General features: G+C 50.3%; 2 protein-coding genes across 4 annotated transcripts; both read right to left on the bottom strand.

The window, feature by feature from the left end:
* Positions 1 to 484: 484 nt before the first annotated feature.
* On the bottom strand, positions 485 to 4,286 carry Ypel3 (yippee like 3). Of its 2 annotated transcripts, XM_045130505.1 has the most exons (6): positions 4,172 to 4,286; positions 4,051 to 4,090; positions 3,453 to 3,635; positions 3,307 to 3,350; positions 3,010 to 3,118; positions 485 to 968 (listed from the first exon to the last, which is right to left on the bottom strand). In XM_045130505.1, exons 3-6 carry the CDS (start codon positions 3,567 to 3,569, stop codon positions 879 to 881), a joined length of 360 nt encoding a protein of 119 aa, XP_044986440.1. In that variant the 5' UTR covers positions 3,570 to 3,635; positions 4,051 to 4,090; positions 4,172 to 4,286; the 3' UTR covers positions 485 to 878. The 2 variants fall into 2 exon arrangements, with proteins under 2 accessions (XP_044986440.1, XP_044986441.1); XM_045130506.1 differs by lacking the exons at positions 3,307 to 3,350; positions 4,051 to 4,090; positions 4,172 to 4,286 and having other exon boundaries at positions 3,453 to 3,526.
* A 1,546-nt stretch (positions 4,287 to 5,832) lies between these two features.
* Gdpd3 (glycerophosphodiester phosphodiesterase domain containing 3) lies at positions 5,833 to 16,478 on the bottom strand. Of its 2 annotated transcripts, none has more exons than XM_045131351.1 (10): positions 15,820 to 16,478; positions 15,528 to 15,570; positions 15,210 to 15,436; positions 15,082 to 15,127; positions 14,856 to 14,974; positions 14,690 to 14,779; positions 13,908 to 14,041; positions 9,479 to 9,538; positions 9,328 to 9,379; positions 5,833 to 6,030 (listed from the first exon to the last, which is right to left on the bottom strand). In XM_045131351.1, exons 1-10 carry the CDS (start codon positions 15,913 to 15,915, stop codon positions 5,893 to 5,895), a joined length of 1,005 nt encoding a protein of 334 aa, XP_044987286.1. In that variant the 5' UTR covers positions 15,916 to 16,478; the 3' UTR covers positions 5,833 to 5,892. The 2 variants fall into 2 exon arrangements, with proteins under 2 accessions (XP_044987286.1, XP_004670304.1); XM_004670247.2 differs by having other exon boundaries at positions 15,210 to 15,345.
* Positions 16,479 to 16,527: the final 49 nt, after the last annotated feature.

Here is a 16,527-nt window from a genome sequence, read left to right as displayed (position 1 = left end):
TTCTCTCTCTTTCTCTGTCTCCGTCACTCTCAAATAAGAAAGAACAACAACAACAAAAAATTTTTTTTAAGTTGAGGGGTGCACACGGCCGGACAGTGACAACTGCAGGGTTACAAATACCGCGCTCAGTGATAAGAACTGTATTTCCCAAGAGGTCCTAAGCCAGACGTGCGCCAAACGACACAGGCAGGCTGCGCTGGGGCTGCTGGGAGTTGTAGTTCAGGTGACCGGCGACGAAGCCTCAGATGCGGTGGCCTTCCGAGGAAGCTGCTTCTAGGTGAAGGTCAAGCACTAATGCTAAGACTCATCACCCGAGGTCAAGGGTTAGGGGGCTATTATGGGCTCAATGATCTCCACTTAAGGTGGAAACTAGCTTGGCCTGCCGAGCCTATTACATCTGGGGCTCAGAATGGAACCAGGTCTGTGGACTGGAGGCTATATCCGAGGTGATTACCCCTTCCTTCATTCCTCGTGAGCCTGGGGCTGTTTCCACTCCATCGTTTTATTATGTACAAATGCTACAGAACGAAGGGAACAGACACGCATGGGGTAGGAGGGGTCCAGTGAGAGTTCATAGGGCAGACAGTGCACTGGGGGCAGGAGAGCAGCACACGGGCCATATCTATGGGACAGGCGGGACAGGAAGGGTTTAAAAACGAGATCCAAGCCAGCCAGATCGCAGGGAGGTGGCGGGGGCGCTGTCCCCGTCTTGATCTCCCCCCCAAGGTCACAGTGCATGCAATAAAATATATGTACAGGAGCTGGGTCCTTCCTCTGTGGGAGCCCTGAGGATCCAGAGCTCTCTTCTGGCAGAGCGAGGCCAGTGGCGCCCCCTGGCGGCCAGGCCAGGGTGGCGCCACATGCGTCAGGAGCAGAGGTCAGTCCCAGCCGTTGTCTTTGATCATGTGGTTGAGTTCAATGATGTACTTCCCCTCTTTGTACTTCTGGCTGCTCTCAAAGGCCTGCTCCTAAAAGGAGAGAAGGGGCTGTCACACATGGACAAGAGCTTTACCACAAGGCATAGTGGTTGGAGAATCGATGATTGGACCCGTTTTACATATAAAGAAAGTGGCCCAGAGAAACCCAGCTACCTGCCCACAAACACACAACTGGTAAATGGCAGTAGGGCCGTTTCTCGCTAGGTAGCAGAGACAACTCTGAAACCTGGGTACTTTTCGAGTATTAAAGGCAATTCCAACAGAGAGGAGATGGAGGTACTTGAAAGATTTCGTAGTCCAGGGATTGCAAACTGGTAGCCTGAGGGCTATTTCATCCTACCCATGGTTTTGCTTGGATAGCAGAGAGCTTATTAACATAAATAACATTAGGAGTTTAGGGTGTGGCTTAGTGGTAGAGCACTTGCAGCATACAGAAAGCCCTGAGTTTGATCCTGACACCACATCTTTTAAAAAACCAAAAAACTAAACTAAAACCCAAAACAAGAACTTGAAGACTGGGAGTCTGAGACTGACATACACTAATTACCCCACAGTGAGCATCAAGGATCCTACTTAGGAGGGCACTCTAGGAAATGGAGACCGAAGGGGTGTGTGTGTGTGTGTGTGTATTTATTTATTTATTTAAAGACTATAGACATGTACATAACATTTATTCCATTTTGCCTTAGCCTTGCTTTTCTTGTCCTTAGTCTATGCTACCCTTTTTTAAAAAAAATTTTCTGCTTTATTTATTTGAGAGTGACAGAGAATGAGGCTGATAGAGAATGGGTGCACCAGGGCCTCCAGCCACTGCAAATGAACTCCAGACGCATGCACCCCCTTGTGCATCTGGCTAACGTGGGTCCAGGGGAATTGAGCCTCGAACCGAAGTCCTTAGGCTCCACAGGCAAGCGCTTAACCGCTAAGCCTTCTCTCCAGCCCATATGCTACCCTTTTTACAAATCCACAGTATCTGCTTGGCCTTATAAACACTTTAAAATTTGTTTGTTTGTTTGTTTGTTTTTCAAGGTAAGGTCTCTAGCTCAGGCTGATCTGGAATTCACTATGTAGTCTCAGGCTGGCCCTGAACTCACAGAGATCCTCCTACCTCTGCCTCCTGAGTGTTGGGATTAAAGGCGTGTGCCACTATGCCTGGCTGAAGTTTAACAATTGTTCTAGGCCACCTCTTTGCACAGGTTCAGAGAGACCAAGACACCTGTCCAGAAAATCTGTCAGAGCCAGAGGTGAAGTGAGGTTAGGATTGTCTGTAAATTTCTGCCTGGGACATCCAGCTCACAAGAGACACTTGAAGCAATGCCTTGCTCAATTCCCTGCAGGTTCTCAAGAGCATCTTCCTTTCTTACATCTAATCTGATCCCTGTAACGATCTTCAGTGCCATGTGATGGCTTTATGCTCTAGTGCCAGATAAGGAAACGAGACTCAGTAGTGAAATCAGATCCTAGAGAGAAGCAGAGGCAAACAAGAACAGTGGAAAAGATGACCTGTGGATACAACTTTCATGTTGTGGGGTCTTGGGCAACTTCTTGGATCCTTTGACAATATAAGCTGGCAGTTAAATCGGGAGCTAAATAAGCAAAGCCAGTTGTGGTGGCACAAGCCTGTAATCCCAGTATCTGGGAGGCTGAGGCAGGAGGACTCCAAGATCCAGGTCAACCCGGGTTACCTAGCAAGACCTTGTCTCAAACCAACAAACAAACCAAGGAATAACCAAAACCTCAAGCCAACTAACTTTCTGGTCCTATTCTGTTACCAGTTGTGTGATCTTTGGTAAATTACCTAACATCTATGGACATCTGTGTTCTTCATGCCCAGCATGTGATGGTGTATAGCACATAAGCATTCAATAGATAGTAACTCTACTTGGATCTCATCTCTAAGACAGGATGCTTAGTGCGTTTGTGGGAAGGGATGGGTAGTAAACATCCTAGAAGCCCTGTATTCAAGGGTGAGGGCATACAGTTTGCCAGTGCTGGGCCTATTTGCTCTGAAAGATGTCTGCTTGTGAGGAAGAGGTCAAAGGCTAGCCTGGGGTCAGAGTTGCCAACTCACATATTTCCAGCCCAAAGTGGTCTTGCAGTTCTCGCAGTGGATATCAGCGACAGCATGGAGGCCTGTCAGTAGCACTCTCTCTTCAGCTGGCCCGCAGCCCACATTCACCCTGCAGGGACATGGAACAACCCCAGGGCAGCGTCTCAGTAGCACAGAGCCCAGCTCTGGCTTGTATTTAGCCTCTGCCCTTAGCTTCTAAGAGGGGAATAATCATGGCTCCTGCCTGAACCAGGGGACTCTGGGGGTCACAGGTGACAAGAGAGGTCAGGAAAACAAAGGAGCAAGGTGAATACTCACACGGAATTGAAGAGGTAGGCTCGCCCCTGACTGCCCTGGAAGGACTAGAGGGTGGGGAGACGAGGGGTCAGGGCTATGGGTGGGGGAGCTGCCTGGCAGCCCCAGCAGTCTCCCATTCCAGCCTCAACTGTGCTCTGCTTGCTTACCTTGGAGATGAGGTCGTCGTGGTTGGCCAGGTGAGCACGGCAATGGGCACAGCTATACCTCCGGTGACAATCATCCAAATAGGCCTGAAACGTCTTGGGTTTTGAAATCCGCACCATGGCGGGGGCCAGAGGCAGTGGCCCCACGCGGGGAGCGGCCCACGGGGAGCAAAGGGAGCCCAGTGCCTGCCAGGAAGGGGAATAGGTGGGCTGTCAGGCCCAGGGCCACACACATGCAGGCAAGTCCCAGACTATGGGGATTCTGTCACACTTGGCTGCTCTCCCCTTTCCCTAGAGCCAGCAGTCTCACCAGGGACCAGTCATCTCAGTTTTGACTCAGAGAGGAGGCCTCAGGTTGCATCAGCGGGGAAACTGAGGCTAGGAGGAGCTCCAGATGAGTCACCCACCTGCTTCTGGCCTCACCCCTGCTGACCAGGCAGTTGAAACTGGAAGAAGGGGCTTTAAGGTAGATGGCCTGCCAGTTTCCAGTTTTAGGGGAGTACGGAGGGTTAGGAATTGGTTGGTACTTAGGACCTCATTTGGCCTTCTGATGGGTCTAACATGGGGTACAGGGAGTTTATCTGGGGAGGTGGTTCCTCACCTGGGGCTGGCAGGAGGCCTCCGCGAAGGTGGAGGATTCCCTAGGAGAGAAGGGCCTCTTATCCGGGGGAGCTGAGCTTCATCTCCTCCGAGGGGATCTTACCTGCACCACCAAGCCTTACCTGAGACCCCGGGGTCACCTGGGCGCGGGGATTGGGGGCCGCGCCCGGGGAAGGGGACAGTCCTCGCTTGCAAGAGGGGGGCCGCGGGACAGGGCGCAGTGCTGTCAGGGCGGGCCTCACCTCGCCTGGGCGCGTGGAGGCGCGGTCCGCGGGGTGGCCTGGGAGTGGGGGGCGCTCCTGGTGGGCGCCGTCCCCCCCGGCCGGGTTCGCAGCCGCCTCGACTTGTTTACACCGAGACCAGCTGCTGCCGAGGCTGCGGCGGGAGGGGGAGGGGGACGGGGCCGCCCTCCTGTCCCGGCGGCCGCCGTGTCCAATCGGTGCGCCGCATGCAAATAAGGGGGCGCGTCACACGACGGCCGCGCAGGGCCGTACTGCCCCTCCCCCTGCTCACGGCTTCTGGCTCCCGTCCGGAAGTGCGCCGGCGGCCAGGCCAGCCGACTACCCAGCTCAGTGGCCAGTGGATACTGGGGTCTGGTTGTGGTCACGTGGTGCTTGAAGGGACAAGGATGTGACCCGGCGTAACATTGGTGTCTGGAACCACACCCCCGGGGAATCTAGTCATAGTGCTGTGCGTTCATCCACTGACCACTCTGGTAGTCCCTGCGGCAATTCTATAAAGCACTTTCTTCCCTTTGACCGAGGCTCAGACAAGAATAGCACCTATTTGTTACTTTTGCATAGCAACAGGAACAGACTTAGTTTACCTCTTAGAAGGGAAGAGCCAAAAAGTACCCATTGCTGTTAGACCTCTAGCAGCCAAAGAGCTGAAAGAAGCCGGTTTTGCTCACCGTAAGGCATCATCTCTAGGCCCTCGGCCTCTGATCCTCCCCCTGCCCTTCTGGCTGGGTTAGGTCTGACTCCAGTGGACATGTCTATGGTGCTTGGCATGTTCACTGCAGAGTCCCAGAACCTTAGCTTGACCTAAAGTAGGCCTTCAATATGTATTTCTGCATCGGGATTTTTTTTTTTTTTCAAGGTAGGGTCTCACTCTGGCCCAGGCTGACCTGGAATTCACTATGTAGTCTCAGGGTGGCCTCGAACTCTCGGCGATCCTTCTACCTCTGCCTCCCAAGTGCTGGGATTAAAGGCGTGCACCACCACGCCTGGCTCTGCATTGGGAATTTTTAAGTGAATTACATTTCAGCACTGGAGGAGACCCGGGAGTAGAAAGTTGGGATGGTGAGGCTAGCAGGCATGTACAGCCTCTTGTAGCTCTGAGGTATAAGGGGGTTCACAGTAGCAAGACATAGGGTTAGAAATAAGTCCTTTGTAATAAGCCTGGATTTCTTAATGGCCTTGGGAAAATAAGTATCTGTGGGTCCCTAGAGACTAGGAGCCAAGACACCCGGATGGCCCTGCAGGGGACATTGCTCAGAGTAGAGGTCAGCCTGGCATGGCATAGGGTGTGATGTCACTGTGGCTCTGGAATGTAGTGGAACAAGTGAGCCAGGCTGGTTATGGCCCCAGGCTGTGGCCCTAGGTGGGCCCGGTCTGCTCTAAGCCATGGGTGAGTGGGTGGGTGTATGGGTGTATATCTGTCTAGGGATTGAACCAAAGGCCTTGCTCATGATAGCCAAGTGTTCCACTACAGTTATATCCCCACACCACAAACTGCCATCTTTATAGTTTTCCAAGATTGAACATCCATCCACAAGCACAGCTATGTTACTGAGAAGATAATATTTATTTTTTTTCAGGAAGAGAAAGAGAGGGCCTCAGACTTAAGAGGTGAAGGCTGTTGGTTGGTGGTTGTCCAGGTAGCGCCTCAGAGCTGTGGGATAATCAGTCATGACACCAGTGGCTCCCAGGTTGAAAGCCACGTCAAAATCTGACTCTTCATTGAGAGACCAAAATACCACCTGGGCAGGGAGGGATGATCATGTTACTTTCCAAACAACTGTACGGAGAGGTTTCTTAACACTCAAATAGTGGTAGCCCCTCCTTCTCTGCAGAAACCTCCCAATAGCGCACTGTAGATTAATTTTGCAGGAATTTTCAAACATAACAATTCTTAAAAATTAAAAACCATGACACACATCTTTAATCCCAGCACTCAGGAGGTAGGAGTAGGAGGATTACTTTGAGTTTGAGGCCACCCGGAGACTACATAGTGAATTCCAGGTCAGCCTGAACTAGAATGTGACACTACCTTGAAAAAAAACAAAATTAAAAGCCAGAGAAGCTGGAAAGACACCCAAGGTGCTTGCCTACAAAGCCAAACGACATGGGTTTGATTCCTCAGTACCCACATAGAGCCAGATCACAAGGTAGCACATGCGTGCATCTGGAGTTCACTTGCTAGAGGCCATGGCATGCCCATTCTCTCTCTCCCTCTCTCACAAATAAATAAATTTAAAAAATTAATTAAATAGGGTGTGGTGTTGCATGCCTTAATTCTTATACTCTGGAGGCTGAGGTAGGAGGACCTCTGAGTTCTAGACCAACCTGAGACTAGCCTGAGCTGGAGTAAGACCTTATCTGGGAAAAAAGAAAGAAAGAGAGAGAGAGGGAGGGAGGAAGGAAGAGAAAGAGAAAGAATGAATGAATGAAAGAGGGAGGAAAGGAAGGAGGGAGGAAGAAAGGAATGAATTAAATTGGGTGACCTTTGAGCCAGGTGTGGTGGCACAACCCATAATCCCAGCATTTGGGAGGCTGAGGCTGCTACCAGCCTCCAGTACTAGGACTGGTGTATGCTACTGCAGCCAGTTCTGTGATGTTGAGACTTCATGCATGCTGGACAAACTCTCTTATCTACTGAGTATACCTCCAGTTTGTTTTGTTTTGTTCTTTTGTTTTCTTGAGGTAGGGTCTCACTCTAGCTCAGGCTGACCTGGAATTCACTATGGAGTTTCAGGGTGGCCTCCAACTCATGGTGATCCACCTACCTCTGCCTCCCAAGTACTGAGATTAAAGGCATGTACCACCACACCTGGCTGGGCTTTTTGTTGTTGTTGTTGTTTTAAGCAGCATTTTGGTCTCTTTCTCTGTCTCTCTCAAATAAATAAATTAAAAACAGAGAGACAGAGACAGAGAGAATGGGTGCGGCCTCCAGCTACTGCAAACAAACTCCAGACACATGCACCACCTTATGCATTTGGCTTATGTGGGTCCTGGGGAATCAAACCTGGGTCCTTTGACTCCATAGGCAAGTGCCTTAAGCACTAAGGCCCCTCTCCAGCCTTTTTTCTTTTTTTTTTTTTCCTCGAGGTAGGGTCTCACTCTAGCCCAGGCTGACCTAAAATTCACTATAGAGTCTCAGGGTGGCCTCAAATTTACAGTGATCCTCTTACCTCTGTCTCCAGAGTACTGGGATTAAAGGTGTGTACCACCATACCAGGCTTTTTAAAAAGTTTTTTTTGAGGTAGGGTTTTACTCTAGCCCAAGCTGACCTGGAACTCACTCTGTAGCCCAGGCTGGCCTTGAACTCACAGTAATTCTCCTACCTCAGGCTCCTCAGTGCTGGGATTAAAGTGTGTGCCACCATGCCTGGCTCTTGGCAGGATCTATGTAGCCCTGGCTAGACAAGAACTCACTGTCTTCCTGCTCCTGCTTATTGAGGGTTGGTCTTACAGGGGTGAACTGCTGCACCTGCCTGAGATCTTTACTCCAGGCAACTTGCTAATCTCTGGATTTTGTAGTTTGACAAATGAGGGTGATGGTCTGATCTCACAAACTGGTAGAGGTGTGAGGTGTGAGAGGGCTGGCAAAGAAGAACCTCACCATAACAGTGCCTCACTTAACCCCACATCTAGGCAGTAGACAAAAGCTGCTCTCTCTCTGAGTTAACCCTTCCATCAGTTCCCACTGCTGTTACCCATGCTGGACTCCTGTCAATGGGAACATCAGGCTCTTAATGACACTATTTCTGCTCTGTCTCCACAATATCTTCTCTGTGTTGTAACTCAAATGAAACTCACTCAGTAAACTCAACTGGATCAGGTCTTTCCTGCTGTAGACCCTCAAGAGCTTCCCTTGTCTGAGGGCAGAAATCCACGCTCCTATCTGAGGTAAATGGGCCTGTCTTACCTCCACTGCCCTCAAACCTAGGGAACTCACTCAGATCCTCTGACCCGTCTCTTGCTCCTCCGGCCTTCACCCCCGTGGCGTACCCTGACCAAGACATTCTCCTTTCCTCTCCCTAGAGCCAACTTCCTTCTCCCCTTCCTCAGGCTGCTCCCACTTCCAGCCCACAGCACTGTCTCCTCTTGGAATCATCTCAACAAGCTTGCTAATGAAATGTCCTAGTTAAGGGTCCAGCACTGTGGCTCATACCCGTAATCCCACCACTTGGAAGGCTGAGGTAAGATAACTCTGAGTTTGGGGCTGGAGAGATGGCTCAGCACTTAAGGCACTTGCCTCAAAGCCTAAAGACTTGGGTTCAATTCTCCAGTACCCATGTAAGGCCAGATGCAAAGTGGCACATACATCTGGAGTTCATTTGCAGTGGCTAGAGGCCCTGGTGCACCCATTCTTGCTCTCTCTCTGAAGGGTGTGGTGGTACATGCCTTTAATCCCAGCACCCAGGAAGCAGAAGGACTGCTGTGAGTTTGAGGTCACCCTGTGACTACATAGAGAATTCAAGGTCAGCCTGGACTAGAGTGAGACCCTACCTCAAAAAAAAAAAAAAAAAAAAAAAAGAGAGAGAGAGAGAGAGAGAGAGACAGGGTTGGAGAGATAGCAGTTAAGGTGCTTACCTGCAAAGCCTAATGACCATGACTAGACTGAGAGCTTACCTTAAAAAAAAACAAAACAAAAAAAAACTTGCTGGGCCACCACCACTTGGAAAGCTAAGGTGAGAGGATTGTTAAGAGTTTGATGGCAGCCTGGGCTAGAGTGAGCCCTTGCCTCAGAAAAGAAAACAGACAAAAACGTCCTGGTCAAAGCAAATGTTCAAAGCAGAACAGGCAGGACTGAGGCGGGTTCTTCAGCCCTCCTCCCTGGGGGTCAGGAGAGCAGCACCCACGGACAGTGACTAACTCTTACCAAGCCCTAAGTAATTAGCTGTCTACCCAAAAGGTCTGCATTTGCCATTCTCCCCAAGTTATAAAGAAACTGAGACTCAGAATATGTATGACCTGCCCATGTAATGGGGAACCTACTACCAGATATGTATTCTGGGAACCACCTTCTTGCTGGAGTAGTGATCAGATTCTCACCTGCACCCCTCGCTCTTCCAAGTGTTGGATCAGACTTTTCCTCATGATGGCCCTGGGGGGGTGGGATGAGGTGACAAAGTCAATGAGAGGACGAAAGAAAAGGGCAGGTCCCTATGTGGACATCCCACCCGCACTTCTTTGCCCACCTCACCATTTTGAAACCACAGCTGACAGCCGGTTCAGCCACGCACAGGAAAATGGGAAGTAGGTCCTATGGAGAGAAAGTGGTGGGGTCAGCCCCTTCTGGGCCCCCATCATGGGAGGTAGTTATTTCCCGGCAGTTTAACAGCCCCTCTCAAAGAAGTTTTACAGCTGCCTTCATGGACAATTCGTCCCTCGTCCAATAAGCATCTACTGTGTCCTGAAATCCATGATTTGGGGTGGGGGGAGACGGAACTTTTTCTCTCAAAGATAAGAGAACTGAGAGTTGCTGGAGATCAGGGATCCTACCTCAGGCTCCTAAAGATATGTGCCATCACACCTGGCTGCCATTTTTTTTCTTTTTTGGCTTTTTGAGGTAGGGTCTCACTTTAGCCTAGGCTGACCTGGAATTCACTATGGAGTCTCAAGGTGGCCTCGAACTCACGGCAATCCTCCTACCTCTGCCTGAGTGCTGGGATTAAAAGCGTGTGCCACCACACCGCAGGCATGTATTTTTTTTAAAGCAGAGTTGATATTTATTAAAGATACCTTGTTTTTCTTTTTTGTTGCATGTATGGTGTAAATGTGTAGGTGCAGTGTGCATATATGTGTGTAGGCTAATATTGAGTATCTTCCTCAATTGCTCTCCACCTTACTTAAAAAAAATATTTTTTTTAAATTTATTTGAGAGAGAGGGAGAGAGAATGGGCATGTCAGTGCCTCCAGCTGCTGCAAACAAACTCCAGACACATGTGACATCTTGTGTACGTGGCTTATGTAGGTCCTGGGGAATCAAACATGGGTCCTTTGGCTTTGCAGGCAAGCGTCTTAACTGCTAAGCCATACCTCTTAAAAAATATTTATTTGCAAGGAGAGAGAGAGGAGGTAAAAAGAATGGGGGCGCCAGGGTCTCTAGCTGCTACAAACAACATCCAAATACGTGCCACTTTGTGCACCTGGCTTTACATGGGTATTGGTGAATCAAATCTAGGTTGTGAGGCTTTGCAGGTAAGTGCCTTAACTGCCAAACTATCTGTCCAGCCCTCCACCTTAGGTTTTTTTTTTTTTTTTTTGTGGGGGGGGGTAGGGTCTCTCTCTACCCCAAGTTGACTTATGATTCACTATGTAGTCTCAGGGTGGCCTTGAAGTCACAGCAATATACTACCTCTGCTTCCCAGCACCTGGTTCCACCTTAGTTTTTGAGACAAGGTTTCTCAGCCTGAGGCTCACTGATTTTACCACAATAGTTCTCCAGCAAACCCCAAGGAGTCCTTCTCTTTCGCAGTCCTGGGATTACAAGCATTTTGTTGGGTCTGGCTTTTATACGAGTGCTGGGGATCTGAACTCAGGTCCTCATGCTTGAATGGCAGGCAAGTACTTCTGAGTGATTCATCTCCCCAGCCTAGAGTGAGTGTGTGCTTGCACACCCATGCACATGTCCTTGTGCATGCATGTGGTAAACCAGAGGACAGCCTCAGGTGCCATCCACCTTTTTTGAAACAGTCTCTTGCTGGCCTGTAACTCACCAAGTAGGCTAGACTGGCCGGCCAGTAAGCCTGAGATATACCTATCTTTGCCTCTCCAGAGCTGTGATTATCAACCTGGCCTTGTTGTTTTGTTTTTTGAGGTAGGTTCTCACTCTAGCCCAGACTGACCTGGAGTTTACTATGGAGTCTCAGGGTGGCCTTGAACTCATGGCAATCCTACCTCTGCCTCCTGAGTGCTAAGATTAAAGGTGTGCATGCCTGGCTCCAACTTGGATTTTTAATGTCAGTTCTAAGGACTGACCTCATGTTTATAAGGTAAGCACTTTACCAAATGAGCCATCTCCCTGATCCAAAGATACTTTAAAATTTTTTTTTTAATTTTTTTTTTTATTTTTTGAGAGCGACAGACACAGAGAGAAAGACAGATAGAGGGAGAGAGAGAGAATGGGCACGCCAGGGCTTCCAGCCTCTGCAAACGAACTCCAGACGCATGCGCCCCCTTGTGCATCTGGCTAACGTGGGACCTGGGGAACCGAGCCTCGAACCGGGGTCCTTAGGCTTCACAGGCAAGCGCTTAACCGCTAAGCCATCTCTCCAGCCCACTTTAAAATTTTTTAAGCCAGGTCTGGTGGCTCACGCCTCTAATCCCAGCACTCAGGAGGCAGAGGTAGGAGGATTGCCATGAATTCGAGGCCACCCTGAGACTACATAGTGAATTTTAGGTCAGCCTGGGCTAGAGTGAGACCCTACCTTGAAAAACCAAAAAGAAATTTTTTTTAACTTTTTTGTATTTTATTTTTATTTAATTCAGAGAGATAAAGAGGGGAAGGGGGTGGGGAGAGGGAGAAAGACTGTGTATACCAGGGCCTCCAGCCACTGCAAACAAACTCCAGATTCATGTGATACTTTGTGCATCTGGCTTATGTGAGTCCTGGAGAATTGATTCTGGGTCCTTTGGCATTGTAGGCAAGTGCCTTAACCACTAAGCCATCTCTCCAACCCTATTTATTTATTTATTTATTAGAGACAGAGAAGCAGATGACAGACAGACAGATAGATAGACAGACAAGATAGGCAGGCAGGCAGGCATACACACACACACACAGGCATTTCAGGGCATCCAGCCACTGCAAACGAACTCCAGACCCATGCACCATCTAGTGCATCTGGCTTATGTGGGTCCTGGGGAATTAAGCCTGGGTCCTTAGGCTTTACAGGAAAGCACCTTAACCAATAAGCCATCTCTCCAGCCCCAAAGATACTTTCATTTTTCTCTCTCTCTCTCTCTTTTTCTCTTTTTTGAAGTAGGTTCTCAATTCACTATGTAGTTTCATGGTGGCTTCAAACTCAGTGATCCTCCTACCTCTGGGACTAAAGATATATGCCATCATGCCTGGCTTAATATCTCTTAACATTTTAATATATTATAATCTTTTAAAAATATTTATTTATTTGAAAGAGAGAGGAATTGGTAGTTAAAAAGAAAGAGAGAATGGGCATGCCAGGGCCTCCAGCCAGTGTAAATGAACTCCAGATACATGCAACCCCTTGTGCATCTGGCTACATGGGTCCTGGGGAATGGAATCTGGGTCCTTTAGGCCTCCAAGGCAAAGGCTTTAACCACTAAGCAATTTCCCCAGCCCTGTCTTACAATCTTTAAGCAGGAGGGTTAAGAAGCACTCAGGAAGAGCCAAAAGCATGGGTGTGGGCTTCTCTGAGAGAAAATTGCTTGTTTTAGTTTTCTAGAGAGGGTCTCACTATGTAACTCAGGTTGGTTTGATACCTATGACCCTCTGATCTCACAGCCTCCAGAGTGCTAGAATTCCCATGCCCTGAGCTGGTCAGCTTCTTGAGATGAGACAGTGCTTAATTTGTTGGCTACTTGTCACAAATGATCACACTGCAGGGGTAATTTCAGAGGCCTTTCACAGGTCAAGCTTGAGACAGACCCAAAGCAAAACTGAGCTCTGGGTCAGGGCGTGGTGGGGCACACATACCTTTAGTTCCAACACTTGGGAGATAGAGGTAGGAGGATCTCTGTGAGTCTAAGGCCTGCTTGAGGCTACAGAGTTCCACCACGGCCTGGGATAGAATGAGATTCTACATCACAAAAAACAAACAAACAACAACAACAAAAAAAACACTGGGCTGTTTTCCCAGCTGTGTAGCCTTGGACAAATCTCAGGCCCTGTCTATGCCTCTGATTCTCATGGGTGTTACTACTGAGGTCATGATTCACCTCCTATGCCTTCTGGGAGGGGGTGCTGCAAAGGTAAAAGTCAAATATCTCAAGATACAAGAAAACACTCTGAAAATCCTGTTGTAAAAGCTATCTACACAAGCTGGGTGTGGTGGTGCTGTCCTTTAATCAGAACACCCAGAAGGCGTTCATAGGAGGATTATGGTGAGTTAGAGGCCAGTCTGTGGCTACAGAATGAATTCCAAGGCAGCCAGAGCTAGAGTGAGACCCTACCTTGAGAAAATGAATACCAAACCAACCAACCACACTCTCTTGCCAGTATGGTGATGCACATCCATGATCCATCCCAGCACTGGGAAGGCTGAAGCAGTAGGATTGAGAGTTTGAGGCCAACCCCAGTTACACAGTGAGATTCTGTCTGGAAACAAAAAAAGAGGCTAGGGATGTAGCTCAGTTGGTAGTGCTAGCTTCGCACGCACAAAGCCCTGGGTTTGATCCCCAGCACCACATAAATCAGGCATGGTGGGGAACTCCTGTAATTGGAGCACTTGGGAGGATGAGGCAGGAGGATCAGAAGTTCAAGATCATCTGGGCTACTTGAAGAATTGTAGGCCAGTGTGGACCTTGGAAGTTATCTATCTTTGAGGGGTATTAGAGACCCCAAGATCACAAGGCTCCTCCACAGTAGATCCTCCACAGTGTGGCTGGCTTGAGCAGGGTGGGTGTCCCAAGTCCAGTTCCACCAGTGGTACCTGTTGATGATGGTGGGCAGGAAGCACAGGAAGAATCGCTCAGGGATAGAGACAAAGGGCAGCAGCCCCAGATAGTAGAGTAGGAGCATCCAGAATGTTCTGCTTATGGTGAAGGACACGGGCATGTCCGGGTTCTGGGGAAGCAAGGTGACAAGTGAGGAGACAGATCCATGCTCTGGGGGCAGCAGAGCAGATGTAGGCTGCAGGGAACAGGTCTGGATAATAAAGTCACAGGGTTAATTTTGTTAACTTGATTGGGTTGAGAAGTGCCTGGGAGTTAGGTATAATACACCTTGGCAGTGCCTGTGGCTCATGGGGGAGAAGACACACCCTGAATGTGCACAGCACCATCTGTATGTATGCTGGGGGTCTGGGTGGAACACAAGAGGAAGGAAGAAGCTGTCAGGAAGTGAGGGGCCCCTCCATCAAGCCCTCTCTTCTATGATGTCTGCCTCAGGTTCCTCTCAGTGGGGCCAAACATGACTGGACTGACTGGTACTTCTGAAACCATGAGCCATGAGTTGTGACCTCAGGTATTCTACTACAGTAACACACAGCTGACCAACAGGGCCAGTGTGGGAGGCTCCATGGAGCTGGCTGGTATGCACAGTCCCACTACCCTACCTCTCTCAATCTTTCAAGAGACATTTGACACGTCAGGGTGGAGTCAGACCCAGGGCAAAACTGGGACTGTGCTCATGGCAAGTTCCCTGGAAGCTATCCTGGGACTCCTTGAGCTGGGGTGGCCTCTAGCCCTAGAGCAAGGACAGAAAAAGACTCACGGCAGCCTTGCACTTCTTCATGACTGAGTTCTTCTCTGAGGCCCAGATAGTGATCTTGCTGCGGCCAAAGCGCCTCACCAGGTTGGCTACCTAGGAGGAGGAGGAGGGCTAAGGGGAGCCAGGCCTGCCTTGGGCCCACCCTCCCCTTTCCTGGCTGCAGTACCACCTTGTGAATGAGTTCATCGTTCTCGCCTTTGATCTCCACACTCATGGGTGTCTGTGGGAACCTCTGGAACACATCTTCCAGGCGGACTATGTGACGGTCTGACCCATGAGCAAAGTGGCCTGGGAGGGAGTCATGGGAAGTGGGGTCTGAGAAGGACTGGTGGGGTAGAGGGGGTGTTCAGGATTGGCAGGCTGATCCAAGGCTGGAAGCGCCTACCCGCCCTCACCTGGTGAGAAGTAAACCTCCAGCTCTTCCTTGTAGAGGGGCAGCTCCTGGGTAGAGCGAGCAGAGTCACCAGGAAGGTCAAGTAGAGACAGGGTGACTCTGGGTGTGAGGGGCTACAGCAAGGCTCACCTCAAAGTCCAAGTCACTCACATCCCTATTCAGGCCTGACTGGCGGGACAGGTTCTCATCGTGTGACACCACCACCACACCATCCCGAGTCAGCTGGCAATCAAGTTCCAGGAGATCTGCTCGCTGGGCCATGGAACTATGAGAGCGAAGGTCAGTGCCGGCAGGGGACAGAGAAGGGTCCAGGGGAGGTACAGAGGCAGAGTTCACAGTCGGATGTGTGATCCCACCTGCACAACTCCAGGTGGTTGCAGATATCCCAATCAGGAAGTGAATGACCCACACCACCTCACATTAATTGCTTGGGGCAGGTGCACTCACTTCTCCATGGCCTCCATGGTGTTCTCCAGCCGCTCCCCAGATCCTGCATGAGGGCAGCCAGGGTGGGTCCTTGGGGCCTGACCTTATGGTCCACCTTTCCTCCTGCTGGCCTCCTATCCCAAAGTCAACCAAAACCAAACAGGCCTTCTTCCCCATTCCTTGTCCTGCTTGTCCTCTGGTTCTAACAACCCCCTTGCATCTTCTCTGTGTGCTGCCTACTGCGGCACCAGTCTTTCGACTCAATCCACCCCTAGTGGCTGCCAATCACTCCCACCTTCCCCACTCAGCTTACCTCCACGGTGGGCGGCCAGGCGGGGGCAGAAAGCCGGAGCCCAGGCTGTGTGCAGTAGACGAGGCCGGCGCAGGAAGAAGATGGACAGCATGACATAGCTGCCCAGGGTGGACAGGGCACAGTATAGGAGGAGGCTCATGGCCTCCCTCCTAAGATGGGCTCTGCTGCTGCAAGTACAGCCGCAGCAGCCGCCGGTCCCGGGAGACTGTGCAGCCTCAGTGCCGCCTGCCCGCCTGCCGAGCCAGTGTAGGCTGGCTCCACCGGCAGCACCACGCCCCTTGGACCTGCTGAGCCTGCTGCTGAGCTGCTGGCGCGTGGCCAGGCTACAGTGCTCTCCAGGGCTGAACAGACGCAGGAGTGGAGGCAGGCAGCTTGGCTCTCATGTCCCCAAACCCTTCACAGACCCCAGCACCCCACTCCTTGACCACACGGGGCGGGGGGTGGTATTAAGTTCCTCCCTCACTGTGTCTGTTAAGATTTCTCTGCCTACTGTGGGTGCTATGGCCAGGGTCGGCAATATACCACCCCTTGTTATTTCTACGGAATGTGGTGTAGGGTGCCCCTGAGTCACCCCAAATCAACTCTAGCCAGTCAGACAGGAAGCTGTGAGAGAGTAAGTGGACAGTGACTAAGAAGAAAATGACCCCTCTTTCCAAGGGACTGGAGCCCCATCCTCATCCTTGGCTAGCTAAAACCAAAGGTCACCAG

This window comes from Jaculus jaculus, chromosome 12 (assembly GCF_020740685.1).
Source record: "Jaculus jaculus isolate mJacJac1 chromosome 12, mJacJac1.mat.Y.cur, whole genome shotgun sequence".
Taxonomy (NCBI): domain Eukaryota; kingdom Metazoa; phylum Chordata; class Mammalia; order Rodentia; family Dipodidae; genus Jaculus; species Jaculus jaculus.
Note: the sequence above shows the minus strand (reverse complement) of the source record. Positions and strands in the feature narration are given on the sequence as shown.

Bases quoted from the DNA above. Each gene is read 5' to 3' on its own strand.
- Ypel3 (XM_045130505.1), bottom strand. From the start codon at position 3,569: ATGGTGCGGATTTCAAAACCCAAGACGTTTCAGGCCTATTTGGATGAT. The intron at 3,119-3,306 runs GTGAGTATTCAC...ATGTCCCTGCAG, and splicing joins GCCTACCTCTTCAATTCCGT to GGTGAATGTGGGCTGCGGGC. The intron at 969-3,009 runs GTGAGTTGGCAA...CTCTCCTTTTAG, and splicing joins CCACTTTGGGCTGGAAATAT to GAGCAGGCCTTTGAGAGCAG.
- Gdpd3 (XM_045131351.1), bottom strand. From the start codon at position 15,915: ATGTCATGCTGTCCATCTTCTTCCTGCGCCGGCCTCGTCTACTGCACA. The intron at 15,128-15,209 runs GTGAGCCTTGCT...CGCTCTACCCAG, and splicing joins TGAGTGACTTGGACTTTGAG to GAGCTGCCCCTCTACAAGGA. The intron at 14,042-14,689 runs GTGAGTCTTTTT...TTGCTTCCCCAG, and splicing joins TGAAGAAGTGCAAGGCTGCC to AACCCGGACATGCCCGTGTC.